Genomic DNA, 15,482 nt, shown 5'->3' on the forward strand with positions numbered 1-15,482 from the left:
CGTTAATTGTTATTGATATTTCCTTTTTATCCCCCTAACCCTCATCCCCACAAGCCTGAGTTGTAGTGTAGCGCAATCAGCTAGGTGAAGGTTATAGCAAGATGCTTCGGTCACCGCCAGCTCGACATATCCTTGAAATGCGGGATAGTAACACTTATTCAAAGCTCAAAGGCAAACCACCTCAACTTATTCCAACATCCTCAAGATGCTGCAATACGATCAACAAGCAAATTTCATTGACCTTTATTAGCCTTTTCTTCTAGCCGGGCTTCCCTGGCGGCCCTGACAAGCGGTGATAATGTCGACAGGTCGACACAGATCTTCATAAAATCGTGCTGTGCCAAAAAAAAAAAAAAAGTAAAAAAGTCAGCGAGTCTCAAGCTCTGCGCAGGAAATTGTAAACACATACCCGAAGCAAATCATGTGCGCTTGCTCTCTTCTCTGGGTCCACCCTCAAGGCAAAATATAGGAAGTCCTTAAATACTGCAGATAAATTATGCTCTTCTTTGATTTGCGGTGTGCCGTTAGTAGCGATTAACCACAAGGCGCGGAGCGGCGATTCGGTGAGATACGGCGGCTCTCCTTCTATCATCTCGATGGCCATAATACCCAGAGACCAGATATCAACTTTCCTTCCGTACTCCTTTCTAGTGACCACTTCGGGTGCCATCCAATACGGCGTCCCAACCATCGTGGTCCGCTTATTATGCGCCTCGTTGATCTGTGCGCAAAATCCGAAATCGGCTGCGGAAAGGGGAGAAATTAGGTTATAGTCCAACGAACCTTTGTGTGAGGAGTGTTTAAGCGTTTTGACTTACTGAGCTTAATATTACCATCCAGTGACAGCAAAATATTATCAGACTTGATGTCTCTATGTATAACTCCCTTAGAGTGTAAATGCTGGAGGCCCTTCAGCGTTTCCCTACAAACTGACGCTATCTGTCCTTCCGTCATTATATTAAAAGTAACAACGTCAGTCAAACTACCTCCTTCCATGTATTCCATGATGACCCATAGCTCACCACCACATAGGTAACTATCTATGAAGTTAACGATATTCGGGTGAGAGCTCTCTTTCATAACCAAGATTTCGTTGATGATCAAATCTTTCTTTGGCTGCTGCTCCAAGTTCATCTGCTTAATGGCTACTAGTCGATTCGATCCCCTCTCGTGGCCGGTATAGACGCCCCCGGAAGCACCTTGGCCAATCTTAGTAAAGCCGCGGTATATCTCGCGAGGATCACCTTCAGAGCAGATACGTTTTAGCGCCGCTGCCACATCGATGCTGCTGCTTTGCCGCGGTCGATTGCGGGGGCGCGACTGCTGCGCCGGTACTGCTCGTGCTGGATAGGCCGCGTTGCCGGCACCGTTGGCCTCGGGGACGCGACCCATTTGGTGCTGCGAATTCGGCAGCATTGGTTGCGCGGGGGGCTGCTTGGTACTAGCAGACCTGCCAAGTTGGCCCTCCATAGCAGCCTGAGCTTGAGCCATAGCCTGTTCTTGCTGCTGCTGCATTAGTTGATGCTGATAAACCGCCTGGACGGCCGGTGACGGCTGGCCGACGGGCGTATGGGGTTGGGACCCGTTAACTCGCGAGTTTGATCTCGACCTCGATCTGTGCTCTTCGGGGAGCATGGGGACACCCTCCTTCGGTGGCGAAACGTGGGATCCCGTGGAATGTCCATCTTCGCCGGCCTGCGCCATGCCTATGCCCGAGTCTTTGGTGGCATAGGGCAGTTGCTGTGCAGCTCGACTCTGTAGAGAAAGGGGGGGTTTCGGTGCAGGTCGGCTGGGCTGCAAGTTGGGGTGATCCTTGATGGAATGCAGCACCGGGCTCTTCCCAGGTACGGGTACAGGAGGGGGCGCGCGGGGGTTCTCGAAGGTGCCTTCATTATTCACGATTGGAAATCTCGGACTTGCTGGTGGACTTATCATAGGTGACATACCCGCATAGTTTGACGCATACATGCCAGGGGATGTTGCCATTCCACCAGATTGGGCGCGCAGTTCAGTAGCTCTCGCATCATGAAACTTTTCCAGAACTTGATCTTCGTGAGGCTTCTCCGTGGTCTCTTTATAGAATGTGACAATATCCGCAATCATTTGCGGGTTTTCCCTTCGAGCATTCTCCGGAATACCACTCTCGTTGATTAGACGTTGCCATTCTTTGGGTAAGCCCTACAGAGAAGTCAGCAACAGAGCGAGGCCGGGTTCGAGACGACGATGAAGGGTACGGCATGAGCATAACTTACTGTGAACTGGCCTGTGGAACTATCGTAGCCGACATGCGTGACGTGAACGGGGTTCTCTGGCGCCGATATAACGGGTTTCTTGGGTGACCCCACCAATGTGCTCATGAGGCCGGAAAAGCCCGATTTTTTTCTTAAGACGCCAGGACCTTTGAGGTCTTTAGATTCATCGGAATATCGTTTCGGGGGCACGACAGGACTCTCGTTGACACGCGCGCCATGGGACTTCTCTGACATGTTGGCGTCTAAGGCGGAGAAGCTAGTCGACTGTCGCAGGGCAGGAGGGCTCATTACACGTGGGCCGGGACTTGAATTCGACGACGGTGGTGGTGGCGGTCGGGTTTGGGAGGAAAATTGATACGTGGGCGACTTGGCAGCGTCGAAATGACTAAGGATGGAGTTGCCGTCAAAGGGCGCGCCGATAAACTCCTCGGGGGTCTGGGAGGAAAGAGGTTGGAGAAGATAGGGGTCAGAGAGACGTTGCCCTGAGGTCGGATACCTGATACCGATGCCTGTTTCAACACCAACGCCTACGCTTGTGCCTACGCCTGTGCCAATTCCAATTCCAATCCCAATTCCAGTGCCAATTTTGGTTCCAGACCCAATTGCGGCTCCGTCGGCAGCGAGGGGAAACGGGTTGCGAGAAGGCGACGGCGAAGTTAAAGACGAGACTAAGTCGTGAGGTGAAGAAGTAGTAGACGGAAAAAATTTAGCAGGGGAAGGCAAAGGCGAGGAGAAATAAGTGGTGGTGTTTTTGTTGGGGTTGGAGTTAGAGTTGTTATAGTTATGGTTATGGTTATTTACCGTAATGGCGGCGGCGGCGGCGGCGGTAGCGGTAGTAGTTGTGGTTGTGGGAGAGGGAAGAAGACGGGGCGATGCTGCGGAGTTTGACGCGTTGTTAATGCCAACGTTAGCGACGTTCTTAGCAACGTTCTTAGCAGCGTTAGCAATTGTGTTAGCGGGAGTTCTGTGGGGAGCGCTTGGAGCTCTCCTCAGGCTCGTGGAGCTCCGTTTGCTCTTGAGGGATTGGGCGTCAAATCGACCATCAGCGGTGAGAGAGTAGCTGTGACTGTGATGGTGGTGAGTGTGGATGGAGGAGGGAGGTTTCTTGGTTAATCTGTTACGACGTTGTTGCTGTTGTTGTTGTTCTTTTTCTTGCTGCGGTTGCAGATTGCTGTGGACGTTGACGTTAGTACCGTGGCTGTCCATCTCTACCTTAAAGGTAGGTACGGGTTAAAAGGGGGGTAGGGAGGGGGGGGGACAGAGTTTTCAGTTTTTTGCTTATTTTTTAGGGGTAGTAGTAGTGATATCTTTTTTTTTTCCTTTTTTTTTTATAAAAAAAATGTGATAATTAAAAATTGCAGGTAAATGGGTCGAGCGATGAAACCATTAGCTGACGAGACTAGAAAACACCCGACAAGAATTGATTGATGAGGGAGGGGTACGCAAGGCGATAGGGATATGTGTTTGTTTCTTTTGGCTCTTTACCTCTAGGCTCTAGGTTGTAATTCGAGGCCTTCCTCTCTGTCCCTCCTTCCCTTCTTCTTCTCTCTCTCTCTCTTTTCTCCCCTATTATTACTATTGTTATTCTTATTTGTATTCCTTTTTTTTTTCTTCTCTCTTTTACTGCCGTCTTTATTTGGGTTCCTTATCTGAGTACCTACCTAATATCAATGCGGTACCTAGGCCAATCTCTTCTAATTCTTCATACACTTATGCGCTGCCCTGCAACGGCAGGTTAATTATTCTCTTATAAATCAATGGACAAGATCGGAACAACAGGGGTGTATGTGTAGCAGTTATTGGTAGTGGTATGTATAGGCAAATATGTACCTAGTAGGCATAGCTTCCAAGGTTATAACCCTCTGCTCAAGTATGTACCACGTTTAAGTCTCTCAATACCTAAAGGTTATTTATACACAATTACTTAGTTCATAGTTACAATTTACATATTTATAACTATCAGATAGATAAATTAAGTAAGTACCTAATAAAGATGTTCATAATATACCTAACTACAGGTACCTAAGTGGTGGGGTAGGTACCTGGTATTTCAACATGCAAGGACAGTGCAGGGACAGTACGGGAACAGTACATAGGTACAAGATATAAGCTCATCCTTCTGTCAACTTGTCAAACTTTCAACGTTGGAGAGGGAAGTATAAATAAGATCCTATGTGGGATGATATACGATATACGAGACCCTGAATTGTTATCAGAGGCTCTGGCGGCTACTCGACTACCTACTAGTTACATGTTCTAGCAAGCCTCAGACTGCTACATACCTAATGTAATAATCGCCTAGTTTATCTTACTTGGATTAAAACCACCCACTATGCTACTTCAGGCTCAATTTTCGTTTGCGGGCTCTTCTGCAACTAAGTGTACACACCCGTTAAAGAACCGGACTGGCTGACTGGCTTTGTCTCATGGTGTGTGGGATCTGACGACAACCCTCTTCAAAGTTCAAGCTCACAACCCTTAAGGTAGGTAGTCACAGCCTATTTCTACAGTTCTGTTTCGATTTACTTTCATCTTTGGCTTTATTTCCATCTTCCAAGTCCATAAACTATCGACGATGTTTTGCCGTGCTCCCACCTTGGCGACATTACGTACTGCCTAAGGGGGGGGGGGGGGAATATCCGAAACCTGTCGGCTAACCACCCAACGTTACTAGCCGCCGTCTCGCAGCTATGAAAGCTAAAGCTCTCCACGACCTTTCACCGTGACCTTTCCTTAAGATGTGGATGTCCGGTCCACTGAAGCTTGGATTGCCATTAACTAAATACGTATGCTCGCTATGTTCCCCGTGCAAATACCAAAGTAACTCTCGTGTTTGCCAGAAGAAGGATCAAAGTTTCAAAAAAAAAAAAAAAAAAAAAAAAAAAAAAGGATTTACTAACGGCTATGTTATTGCACCCTGGCTCTCCTACTAAGTCAATGGAACACAATCCCCAGCGGATTCCGATAAGCGTCTTATATAGCTTGAGGAAATACGCGCTGACTTACTAGATGTGTTCATCGCGCTGGTCAATTATCAGCCGCAATTTTGACGCCTGAATGCTAACCTCATTCCAACTCAGGCTCTCCTAACCGCCAATCATTATCTTTCAACCGACCTGTTACACTAGATCGGCAGTCTCGATTGGCTCTTGACCTACTTTCAAGAACTAGTGTTAATATAATTATCAGGAGATCTTGAGATTCAACGCCGCAGTAAAACCAAGATTGTCGTTTAAGTTTATAGTATGATACTAATTTTCACTGGGAATCTTACATTGGCCCTCCTCAATAGACTACTACCGAGAACAATTTTGCGGTCAGAAATTCGTATACTGATATACGTACTCCAAAACTTTTTCTTCGGGACTGCGTACCTTGGACCTAGGATAAATTATTAGCCTGAATTTGAAAGAGCGAAGCTAGTATATAGAATCCTTTACCAAATGTCATTTTGCTTGATGAAATAAATAGTCAACTGAACCAGATATTGTAGACGAAGCTATTGCGGTGTTAGTGAGCAAGGTATACTACCTAGCCAACATACAAGCTCCCGGTGGGTTGCGTACTGGGATGTTCATATCCAATTGTTGATAGGCATAAGGGTGCCTACATCGACACGTGGGTCAGATATATGACAGCTCAATATATGCCAAACACTACTTCTTCGAACTGCACCCTGAATACTATGCACTCGAATTGCTAGGTTCGGTTAGGATCAGCGTCAATTTCGTTACAGACCAAGATATCCGATCCCCTACCAAACCTATTGCCTATGGAGACTGTCTGACACTACCTAGGTACTCCCTACTCGCTAAGTTCAACGCCTACTAGTTGACGCTTTACTACTATTTTTCTCGTAGTTTGTAGCCCATAGCTATCATCGGCCTGAATCACGGAATTCGTCTGGGATCGTGCCACGGTGGTGCCACCTGGTTGCTAACTCGAAAAAGTACGTAACTATATGTATACCTTACATTAGATACGTACAATACCTATACCTAAGGCCTCTTTAGATAGAGGTATAACCTACCTACAAAGTACTATATATTTGGTAGCGTACACTTTTCAAGACACGCGTTGAACCCGTACCGCCCACTGTCAGAGAAGCGCAGGTACGTACCTAAGGTAGGTAGGTTAGGTTAGGTACCTACGTAAGTAAAAGGTAACTTTCTAGCTTGGGACCAAGCCCTCAAGATCTCAGGTAGTACCTCCCATGCTCATGTAGCTTATGTAACACACCACAGCAACTATCCATTGGGTTGGGGTTCGAGACTACCTCTCTCGTTTTAAATGGGGTGTGGATGTGTGGGGCTATGGGGAGGGGACTTGTGCATTACATACGACTATGTAGTTAAGTTCGCCCTGTGCATGGATTACACTTGCCTTCCACCTGGCATCGCTTCGGGTCAAAAAAAAAAAAAGTTGAATTGTTGGCCAAGTTGCTTTGGGCCAGGAAACTTCCACCTCACCCTCTACTCTTGTCTATAGCATCACCTATACCAAAAACCTATCATCTCACCTCTCCACGAATCTCTCCTGAGTCCTGACTCAAAAAGTATTTGGCGGATTCCCTCTAACCGTCTGAACTACTTACTATTTCCCTATTAGATACCTTCATCGGGATATAGATAGAAAGTGAATTCATCGATCTCTACACGATGTTCTAGCTTTCCTTTCTATTTAGCTCCATCTCTACCGTCTCCTCGTCGTCTACAGTCCTGGTACTACTACTACGTGTTACTCTTCCAATTGGCTCAATTGTTCCTTGCTTCTAAAACCGTTCCCCTTGGTTCTCGAATCTTAGCTTTCACCGGTGTCCCCCTCATTGATATATATATAGATTAGTGAGTATCTATTTATCTCACTTTCTAGTTCATGTTGCTTCTAATAGATCATATTTATGTATAACTTTCTCACTTATATTTGGATGTTAACATGAGGTCATTAGCTACCTAAATCTATATATTTGTAACCATTGTCTCCGTCCTCCGATCGTCCTCTTTCCCGTCAGACCTTATATTCAACTCCGTAAACTTATAAAATGGCTTCCGAAACCAGCAATATCGAAGGTTCCGCAGCCGCGAGGCTCCTCCAGAAACATGCCGAGAGCTCTCATCATGTCACTATTGAGGACGTCCCGGATGAGGAACTGAAGTCACCATCGGCCGCCGATGCCCCCGAGAAGGCTTCGTGGGGCCAGACTCCATCCGCCAAAGCAGCTGGGAAGCAGCCGGCGCAAGGGTCGGTTCCTCTTGATACCCAGTCGCATGAGGCTTTTCCCGAGCTTGGTGTTCCCAAGACGGCCGCGCCGAAAGCTAATATTTCTCCAATTTGGGGTGGTGCGAATGGCAAGGCTAATGGGACATCGTGGTCGGCCAATGGCACCCCTCGGACTTCCACCCCAGCTTCGGGAGTCTCTACTCCCATTGGAGTCCCACCGCCTGTTTCAATACCTGGTCGTAATGTCGAGACTCTCCTCTTGGAGTCACAGTATGTGATGCCTCGCAGCCAGCTCAAGCGTCCCCTCCAAGACATTATAAAGGACATCAACCGCAAGTCTCGTGCTGTAATCTCGTCGGTTCCGGGCCCCAGTGGGCACCTGAAGTTTGAAGCGACCGGACCGCAAGACAAGGCACAGCAGGCTCTTCGGGATTTAGTCCAACAAATTGGAATTAAGGTATGTCGTGCTTAGTCGCTCCTTTTTCTTTCTTTCTTTCTTTTTTTTTCTACGCCATAGCTAATCTTTTCATTTAGACTTCCATCAAGGTTCCAATTCCGCTGTCAGCTAGGGCACATATAATTGGTAAACAAGGATCCACCATCAAATCGATCCAGGAGAAATCCGGTGCTAGAATCCAGTTGCCAAAAGTCGACGACACCGTGGGTAGTTTGGAAGAAGACGACGATGCCACTATTGACGTGATTGTCGAAGGTAACGCGCTCTCGGCCGCGTTAGCTCGCGAGGCTATTAATAAAATTGCTGGGGAACGGTCTGCGAACGTGAGCACAAAACTTAAGTCTATCCCTGCCGAGTTCTACCCCTTCATAGCTGGCCCTAATAACAGACTTGCTGCGGCCTTGGAAGCGGAACATGGGGTACAAATTCGCGTGCCGCCTCACCAACCATGGGCTCCTTCTGTTCCACAGGCACCAGCTGCAGGTCAAAGGCCGACTTTTGCACCCCCAGTCAATGATAACTATATTCAGCTTGCGGGCGACCGTGCCGCTGTTCAGGCCGCGCGAGCTGCCATAGAACGCCAGGTCCAGGAGCTTCAGAATCAATTGCATCTAGATCAAGTGGAAATTCGGCAGGGTACGCATCAATTCATCATCGGCGAACGGGGTGTTCCCACGGAAGATTTCTTCGCCGATACCAATTGCATTGTGGTCTTGCCTAGCTCGCCTGGTATTGATACTGTTACCGTCATTGGTCGAGCTGAAGATGTAAATGCAGGTTTAGAGAAGGCTATGGATCTAGCAACACAAGTGCACACATCTGTCTTCGATGTTGCGAAACACCATAGCCACACCTTAGGTGGCGCTTCAACATATTCGAGAGATATATCTCGTTACCTTCGTCAAAGAAACGAGATTGAGAGGCTTGAAAAACTCTACCACATCCATATCAACACTCCTTTCTCCGAGGGTATAGTCAGTCCTTGGGAGCTGTATGCAAGAGAAGGCAAGAACGCAATCAAAGCTCAAAAAGAAATGAGCTCGATTATAAACAGCCACCCCCCTTCTCGATTAGCAACAGTCCCGGTTGACCCGTTCTTCCACTCTTATCTCCGTAGCGACATTACACCCCAACTCCAGAATGAGTTTGGCGTTAACCTGGTTGTACCGGACGCAGCCGAGAGTGATCTTCCAGTGCTTCTAGTCTACGAAGGGCCGACTACGCCCAGAGAACAGTACCAGGTTCCCCAACAGGTACCTTCTGCCTCCGAGCTGAAAGAATTTCAGCGAGGGTTATCGGACGCGCGAAGACATATACTTGAATTCCTTAGCAAGCAGGAGCAAATCGATACGAAAACTCTTGAAGTCCCAGTCAAGTATTTACTTCCCTTAGAGTCTTCTGCTATGCCTCTGTTTTACTAACGATAAGCTCAGATTCCAGGATAAGCTTCGTAGGTTTATTAAAAAGGAGCAAGATGCGACAACCCGTGCCGCCGGTAATATCCCTGTTAGAGTCAGTGTAAAGGGCACGACTGTTACTATGCGAGGACCGGCTTCTAGTGTAGAGTTTCTTTCGAAGAAGGCCTCAGACTTCGTTGAACAGGAAAAGGAGGACGAAAAGGAGCGTGGCTTTACACTAAAATTCGACTTCCCACAGAAATTCGCCAATCACCTTATCGGCAAAGGCGGCAGCCATATCAACGAGTTACGTGAAAAGTTCGACGTGGATATCCAAGTTCAGAACGGAGAAGTCGAGCTAAAGGGACCTAAAGCCAAGGCGGAACGGGCGAAATCTCATATCATAGCTCTTACTCGTCAATGGGCAGATGAAACGACTCATACATTAAAGATCGAGCCGAAGTACCACCGGGAATTGATTGGCGCCCAAGGCAGTCAGATTCACCGTCTCCAGAATCGCTACTCAGTCCACATCAATTTCCCCAAGACTACGAAACCGGGCAAAGAAGATGAATCCGTCGCGGATGTTGCAAGTGAAACTGGTAAGGCGCGGCGGCAACAAGGCCCCGACGAGGTCACAATCAGAGGCCCAAGAAAAGGTGCAGATGAGGCGCGAGACGAAATATTCTCTTTGTACCAATACCTCAAGGACAACTCCTTCACTGCTACTGTGACAGTTCAGCAAAAGCAGCTTCCATCGTTGATTGGTTCTGGCGGCGTTGGGATGGATGAGCTGCGCCAAGCCACAGGCGCAAAGATCGATATCCCTAACGAACGCAACGAGGCTGAGGATGCAACCGTGGAGATTCAAATTAAAGGCACGAAGGCACAAGTCGCTGCAGCCAAAAAGATCATTGAGGAGAAGAAAGCTGTGTTTGACGAGACAGTCACGAAGACGGTCGAAATCGACAGGAAATGGCACAAGAGTTTGATTGGGCCTGGTGGTACGTATACAGATTAACTATACTCCTGGTCGATAATCTAACCTGAGATAGGTTCTACTCTCCGCGACATTGTAATCAAAGCCGGCGGCCCCGAAGATAGACGGCTTCAAGCTCGAACCATCCAGTTTCCCAAACAAGATGCGGACGGAAACGCTATCAAGATCGAAGGGCGACAGGACGTCGTCGACAAAATCATTGCTAGCATTAATGCCCTAGTGTCGGAACGAGAGAGCCAGGTGACCGAGACCGTCGAAGTACCAGTCGAAAAACATCGATCGTTGATTGGGCGAGGTGGTGAGACAAAACGCCAGCTCGAGTCGCAGTTCAACGTATCCATTGATATTCCCCGGCAAGGAAGTGACCTAACCGGTGTGAAGCTCACAGGTCAGCCTGCCAACGTCGAGAAGGCAAAGGGGCATATATCATCCATCATTAAGGAGCAACAGGGCGAGACAATACAAATCCCACGGAAATATCATCATGCCATTTCAGAAAATGGACAATTCTTCCGCAGGCTTAGAAATGATTACAAAGTTACGGTAGATCATGCAGGGCAAGCTGTGCCGGCGAAGCCTAAGCCCGCATCCACAAGAGCGGACGTTGGTTCCCTCCCCCTAATCACGGATGATGCAGAATCAGCCGCGGATGCACACCACTGGACGGTCATGGATAGTGCTTCGTCGGAAGATGGTGATATTCCGTGGGTATTAAGAGGTAACCCTGATAATATTGAAAAGGCGAAGAAGGCAATCACGGCAGCACTTGAGCAGGCTCAGAAGAACAACACGATTGGCTTCCTTGTCCTACCAGACCCATCCACATATCGCCATGTCATTGGTCCGGGTGGCTCCAAAGTCAATTCGATCCGTAAACAGAGCGGATGTAAGATCAACGTGCCACGCGACCAAGCCAGAGATGAGCCCATTGAAGTTACAGGCCCTAGGGAAGGCTGTGAGAAGGCCAAGGAACTTATCCTCCAGGCCGTGCGTGAGGGACAGGCTGGAAAGCGGGATTAGGAGTCTCGGCGAAAGAGTGCGTCCAGTGGTCTTCAAGTTGGCTACAGCCGACCTAGCATTGCTGCCGAAGGAACTCAGTGGAACTGATTGAATTATCTGTAAAACTGTAATCAAAACCGGACGAACAGGTATAAATAAAATTAGTACAAATTATTTTACATGAGGCCAGAGTCAATGGAATGTGAGGATTTGAAAAGCATTTATTTAGCAGCTTAGCTAGAAGCGACGCAGAGTTGACACGGCAATGTTTATTATGTATTCTAGATGCCGCCTGGTACCATCATGTAGGGAGACCTTTAGTATGCTAATTGTTGATACATCCTTGCCTTGTGCTTCTGGAAGCGCAAAGAACTCGCAAACGAATTCTAGAACGCCTTGCCTTCCAACCGACCGACTCTGAAACGCCTGGGTATTATTCCTACACGTAAGGAGGCCGACCTGCTCGTCGAATTAAACCACAATCCTGGTCCCCCCTCTTTTGTTTTGGTTTTCCTAGTCATCTTGTACTAACTGTAAGAGCGATGTAATGTAGTCGGCCTAGTAAAGAGTTAGTTAGTAAGGTAAGCAAGACAAAGGCAGTACGCAATAGAAAAGAGGATTAACAGTAAATAATCAGTAGAGAACTTACCAAAGCCTTATTTTCTGTCATGACCTCAAATAGGCGAGCCATGACAGGGCGGAAGAGCTTCTCATTCCAGCCGCCTCCTTCGCCGCCCATTTCGTGCTTTCTGAGTAGTTGTTCCTCTGACTCTGTTTTGACTACGTTGCGAGCAATGTTGCGCAGTACCAACACGGCACTCAGCGGGATGCCAGCAGCTTGCTCCACTTTGGGGTTCCTCTCATCCCTAGTAACAATGGTCTGCTCCCAGGCGAGGCTCATGGTCTTCGCCGGGGTGATGTAAGCCTTACGCTGCCGTTTTGCCGCTGCCTCTGGCCCCTCGGCGAAGGAGCGCTTCTGCGTCGAGGGGAAATGCGTCTTCAGATGGCGTGCTAGTTCGGATAATTTGATTTGCGTAATTTTTGAATATTTCTTGCAGTCCTCCCAGTCGCAAGATGTGTTTATCTCTTTGTCCTCAATCTTACCCCCTTCACCAATAACGACGCCTAAATGGGTAGTCAAGACATGGTGCCACATCGCCTGTCCACCAAGGCAGAACTGATTGCATTTCTTCAGATATGGCCCCTTGGCTACCACCCACCGGCATGGGCAGTATTCCTCTTTTGTCTCGGGATTAATGGGTAGTGCTCGCGCACGGATACCTTCTATTATAAAGAGATCCGATTGATCAGCCCGTTGCCGCCTAATAATCTGGGCTCGCGCATTGACAAACACATGGCTAACATTCCTAATAAAATCTGCCGCACTAAGCATATTCCTTGAGCTACTCGCAATTGCCCTGAAAGAGTTTTGGTAGGCTTGCCATATAGCAATCTGCGTGATATGAGATTCACTGTCCTCCTCGAATAGACTCTGGAGCCAGTTGTAACACCTCTGGGGCTCATCTGTGTTGGTTAGCCGTTCCTGAAGATCTAGAGGTAGTGCAGCTACTTCTTCGGATGCCGGTGCCTTTCGTTCTGGTTCTAAAACCCTATCCTCCTTAACTCGCTTTGCCCCATGAGCTAGGAGCCTGACTAGATGGGGTACGACGTGCTCCATGTTCACGGCTTTGAGTAAGGACTCAACATTAGCCACAACTGCTGTATACTGGTAAAGGAAGTCCAAGCATGCGTCCATAAGTTCCTCATCGTTAAGGAGCAGCCAGTTCATGATATTCTGCAGAACCACGGCTGGGACGTTCTGCATCTTGTTTGTAGCCTCTAAATTCATTGATATCCGGCTTATGGCACGTAGGGACGTCAGAATGGTGCCCCGATCGGTTGAGTCTAGTTGCGCCAACAGTGTTCGATATAACGGGTCGTCGGAGTCGAGTATGAGCCAAGGGGTAAGCTGTTCGGCGATGTCTAGGGCGAAATGTTTAATCTCAACAAGCATCTCCAGATTTGGGAGATGTAGAAGAATGCAAAGCAGATCTTTCAGAGGATAGACATCGGCCATGTAAATAGCGTTTTCCACCAGCATGACCATGTTACGGATGGTAAGAACAGCTTCGGTGATCCGGAGAAGGCGGTCGCTAAAGTCAGAGGACTGCATATGATCGAGAATCGACTTTGGGGGTAGCCTCGCAATCCGCTCAAGGATGTCGCCCGTGCCATTAAGCCCGTCAAGAACAGCTATATCTGAAGTATCTGGATCGTTAAAATAGGCAATTTGCCATTCGATATGATAAAATAAACTACCAACTTCGAGTGCCTTCTCAATAAGGCCTTCGGCTAAGCCAAGAAAAGACTCGAATTTATACTTATCACCACGTTCGAATGATATCTTGACAAGGTGATTGAGTGCGAACGACTGTTCAGCAGGGATGCCTGAACGTAGCGCTTGAAGACAACGCATGTAGATATTGGGGCCCTCGAAACCGATGCCGGGGATGGCTGGACGAACTGGTAGTTGCGCATCAGGAGCACCAGGGGCTGCACGCAACTGACGCTGGCGCTTGACAAACTCTGGGTTGTTCCCCGGTGTGCTCACGGGACGGAGAGGAACGGATATTGGAGGACGCGGTTCGAATAACTCTACCAGGCGTGAGGCAGTCTCGGGGTTCGTAGGAGTAAATGCACTCGAGGCGCCACGGACAGCGGCCTGCTGGGCCTGTATTACATGAAGAGGGTTGTTAGGATTGTGATGCTGAGGCATGTGATGGTTGGGATGCTGGGCATGAGATAAATTAGAGCCATGGCCAGTATTAATAGCAGTAGAATTCGCGGCTGTTGGCGTGGCATGATGCGAGGATGCTTGTCTAGGCTGGCGGCTCGGACCTGTCTCAGGCTGAAAGGGAACTCGTTGGGGGGGTGCTTCACGTAGACGACCAGATGCCCTATTTCCCGAAACCGGAGTACCCTCGCTCTGACGCTCGTCCCGTGTGGGCGTCTCCATCCCGGAGCGGCTCGCCGAATGCTTGAAATTCTCGACAGTTCGGGTTAGAACAGGCCCAAACTTGCTAGCACAGGACTGTTGCTCTAAAATCTCCTTGGGAGGGGGTTCCCTACCATGCTGATCATGGATCCAGTAGGCGGCGAGGTAGCGATAGAAATCCTGCTTCAGTTGGAACGAGAGCTGACCGGTGCCTTTGCTGTCAGTATGATGCATGCCTAATTCAGCAGCAAGGGCACCCCAGGCCTTCTGGACCTTGTTGAGTTCGTCATAGCCTCCTTTAGAGATGACAGCCTTGTAGAGCTTCAAGAGATCGACATTGACATGGCCGTGCATGGTAGGAAGTCGGGGCTCAGGTTCGAACGAGGTACCACGTTTCTCATGAAAGGCCGTGAGCTTCTGGATGAACTCCACGTATTCTGGAGTGCGGTCGATTTCGTGGACGTAAACATCCTTGGCCCCCAGGCCACGATTCGGGGCCATATTGATCTAAAACAAGTCGCCGTCGCCGCAATCTGTGCTGGAAATTTTCATGAGAATTGCAAGAAGTCGTGATAGACTGAGAGAGTAGTTAGAGCATCGATCGCTGGTTTTTTTTTTTTTTTTTTTTTTTTTTTTCCGGCTTATTCCAACCCGAACTGGTGCGACTTGCGTGTTGAGCCAACGATGGTAAAGGTGAATGGTGGATGATGAACGAATAATTGAATAATTACCTACCTAGTTGGATGTTAAATGTTTGCGCAATTCCTAGATGTACCATCTGCCGACCCTTTGACTGCGCAGGTGATTGGACGGCCAATACGAAAAAAAGAAGAAGAAAATTAACAGTTATAAGTGAAGTTGTAAGGATTCGGCGATGCGCAGGGAAGGCAAGTCGCAAAGCTTACCTAGGAATACGTATATGCAGGAAATCGCGACCGCGACAATAGAAAGATTGATTTAGGTAGTTTAGATGGGGCCGAGTCGTGTTGCTCCAAACCCCCCCAAAAAATGGGAAATGCGCGTTGGCCAGTGCTCATCACTAACTAAATACAAGCCTCAAGGTAGTAGACTGTACCTAGCGTAACCTAGGTACATGTAGCAGGTACCTTATACAAGTATCTATGTATCTAGGTAGATAACTTAATGCGCTTGGAAGGTGCAG

At 48.2% G+C, this 15,482-nt stretch overlaps 3 protein-coding genes across 3 annotated transcripts; 1 reads left to right on the forward strand and 2 right to left on the reverse strand.

The window, feature by feature from the left end:
• Positions 1-233: 233 nt before the first annotated feature.
• F4812DRAFT_448908 (Pkinase-domain-containing protein) lies at positions 234-3,458 on the reverse strand (the record flags this gene model as incomplete). The annotated part of the gene is made up of 4 exons (XM_047935911.1): positions 234-335; positions 410-744; positions 819-2,178; positions 2,253-3,458. 4 exons carry the CDS (start codon positions 3,456-3,458, stop codon positions 234-236), a joined length of 3,003 nt encoding a protein of 1,000 aa, XP_047794570.1.
• Positions 3,459-6,965: 3,507 nt separating this feature from the next.
• F4812DRAFT_5411 (uncharacterized protein) lies at positions 6,966-11,468 on the forward strand. The gene is made up of 5 exons (XM_047939188.1): positions 6,966-7,096; positions 7,201-7,929; positions 8,007-9,304; positions 9,363-10,330; positions 10,382-11,468. Exons 2-5 carry the CDS (start codon positions 7,294-7,296, stop codon positions 11,344-11,346), a joined length of 3,867 nt encoding a protein of 1,288 aa, XP_047794571.1. The 5' UTR covers positions 6,966-7,096; positions 7,201-7,293; the 3' UTR covers positions 11,347-11,468.
• Positions 11,469-11,861: 393 nt separating this feature from the next.
• Positions 11,862-15,465, reverse strand: F4812DRAFT_408087 (uncharacterized protein). The gene is made up of 2 exons (XM_047932338.1): positions 15,056-15,465; positions 11,862-14,897 (listed from the first exon to the last, which is right to left on the reverse strand). The coding sequence occupies exon 2, from the start codon at positions 14,819-14,821 to the stop codon at positions 11,945-11,947; it is 2,877 nt and encodes a 958-aa protein (XP_047794572.1). The 5' UTR covers positions 14,822-14,897; positions 15,056-15,465; the 3' UTR covers positions 11,862-11,944.
• Between the last annotated feature and the right edge of the window lie 17 nt (positions 15,466-15,482).

This window comes from Daldinia caldariorum (genome assembly GCF_022478825.1).
Source record: "Daldinia caldariorum strain CBS 122874 unplaced genomic scaffold F4812scaffold_1, whole genome shotgun sequence".
NCBI classification, from domain to species: Eukaryota; Fungi; Ascomycota; class Sordariomycetes; order Xylariales; family Hypoxylaceae; genus Daldinia; species Daldinia caldariorum.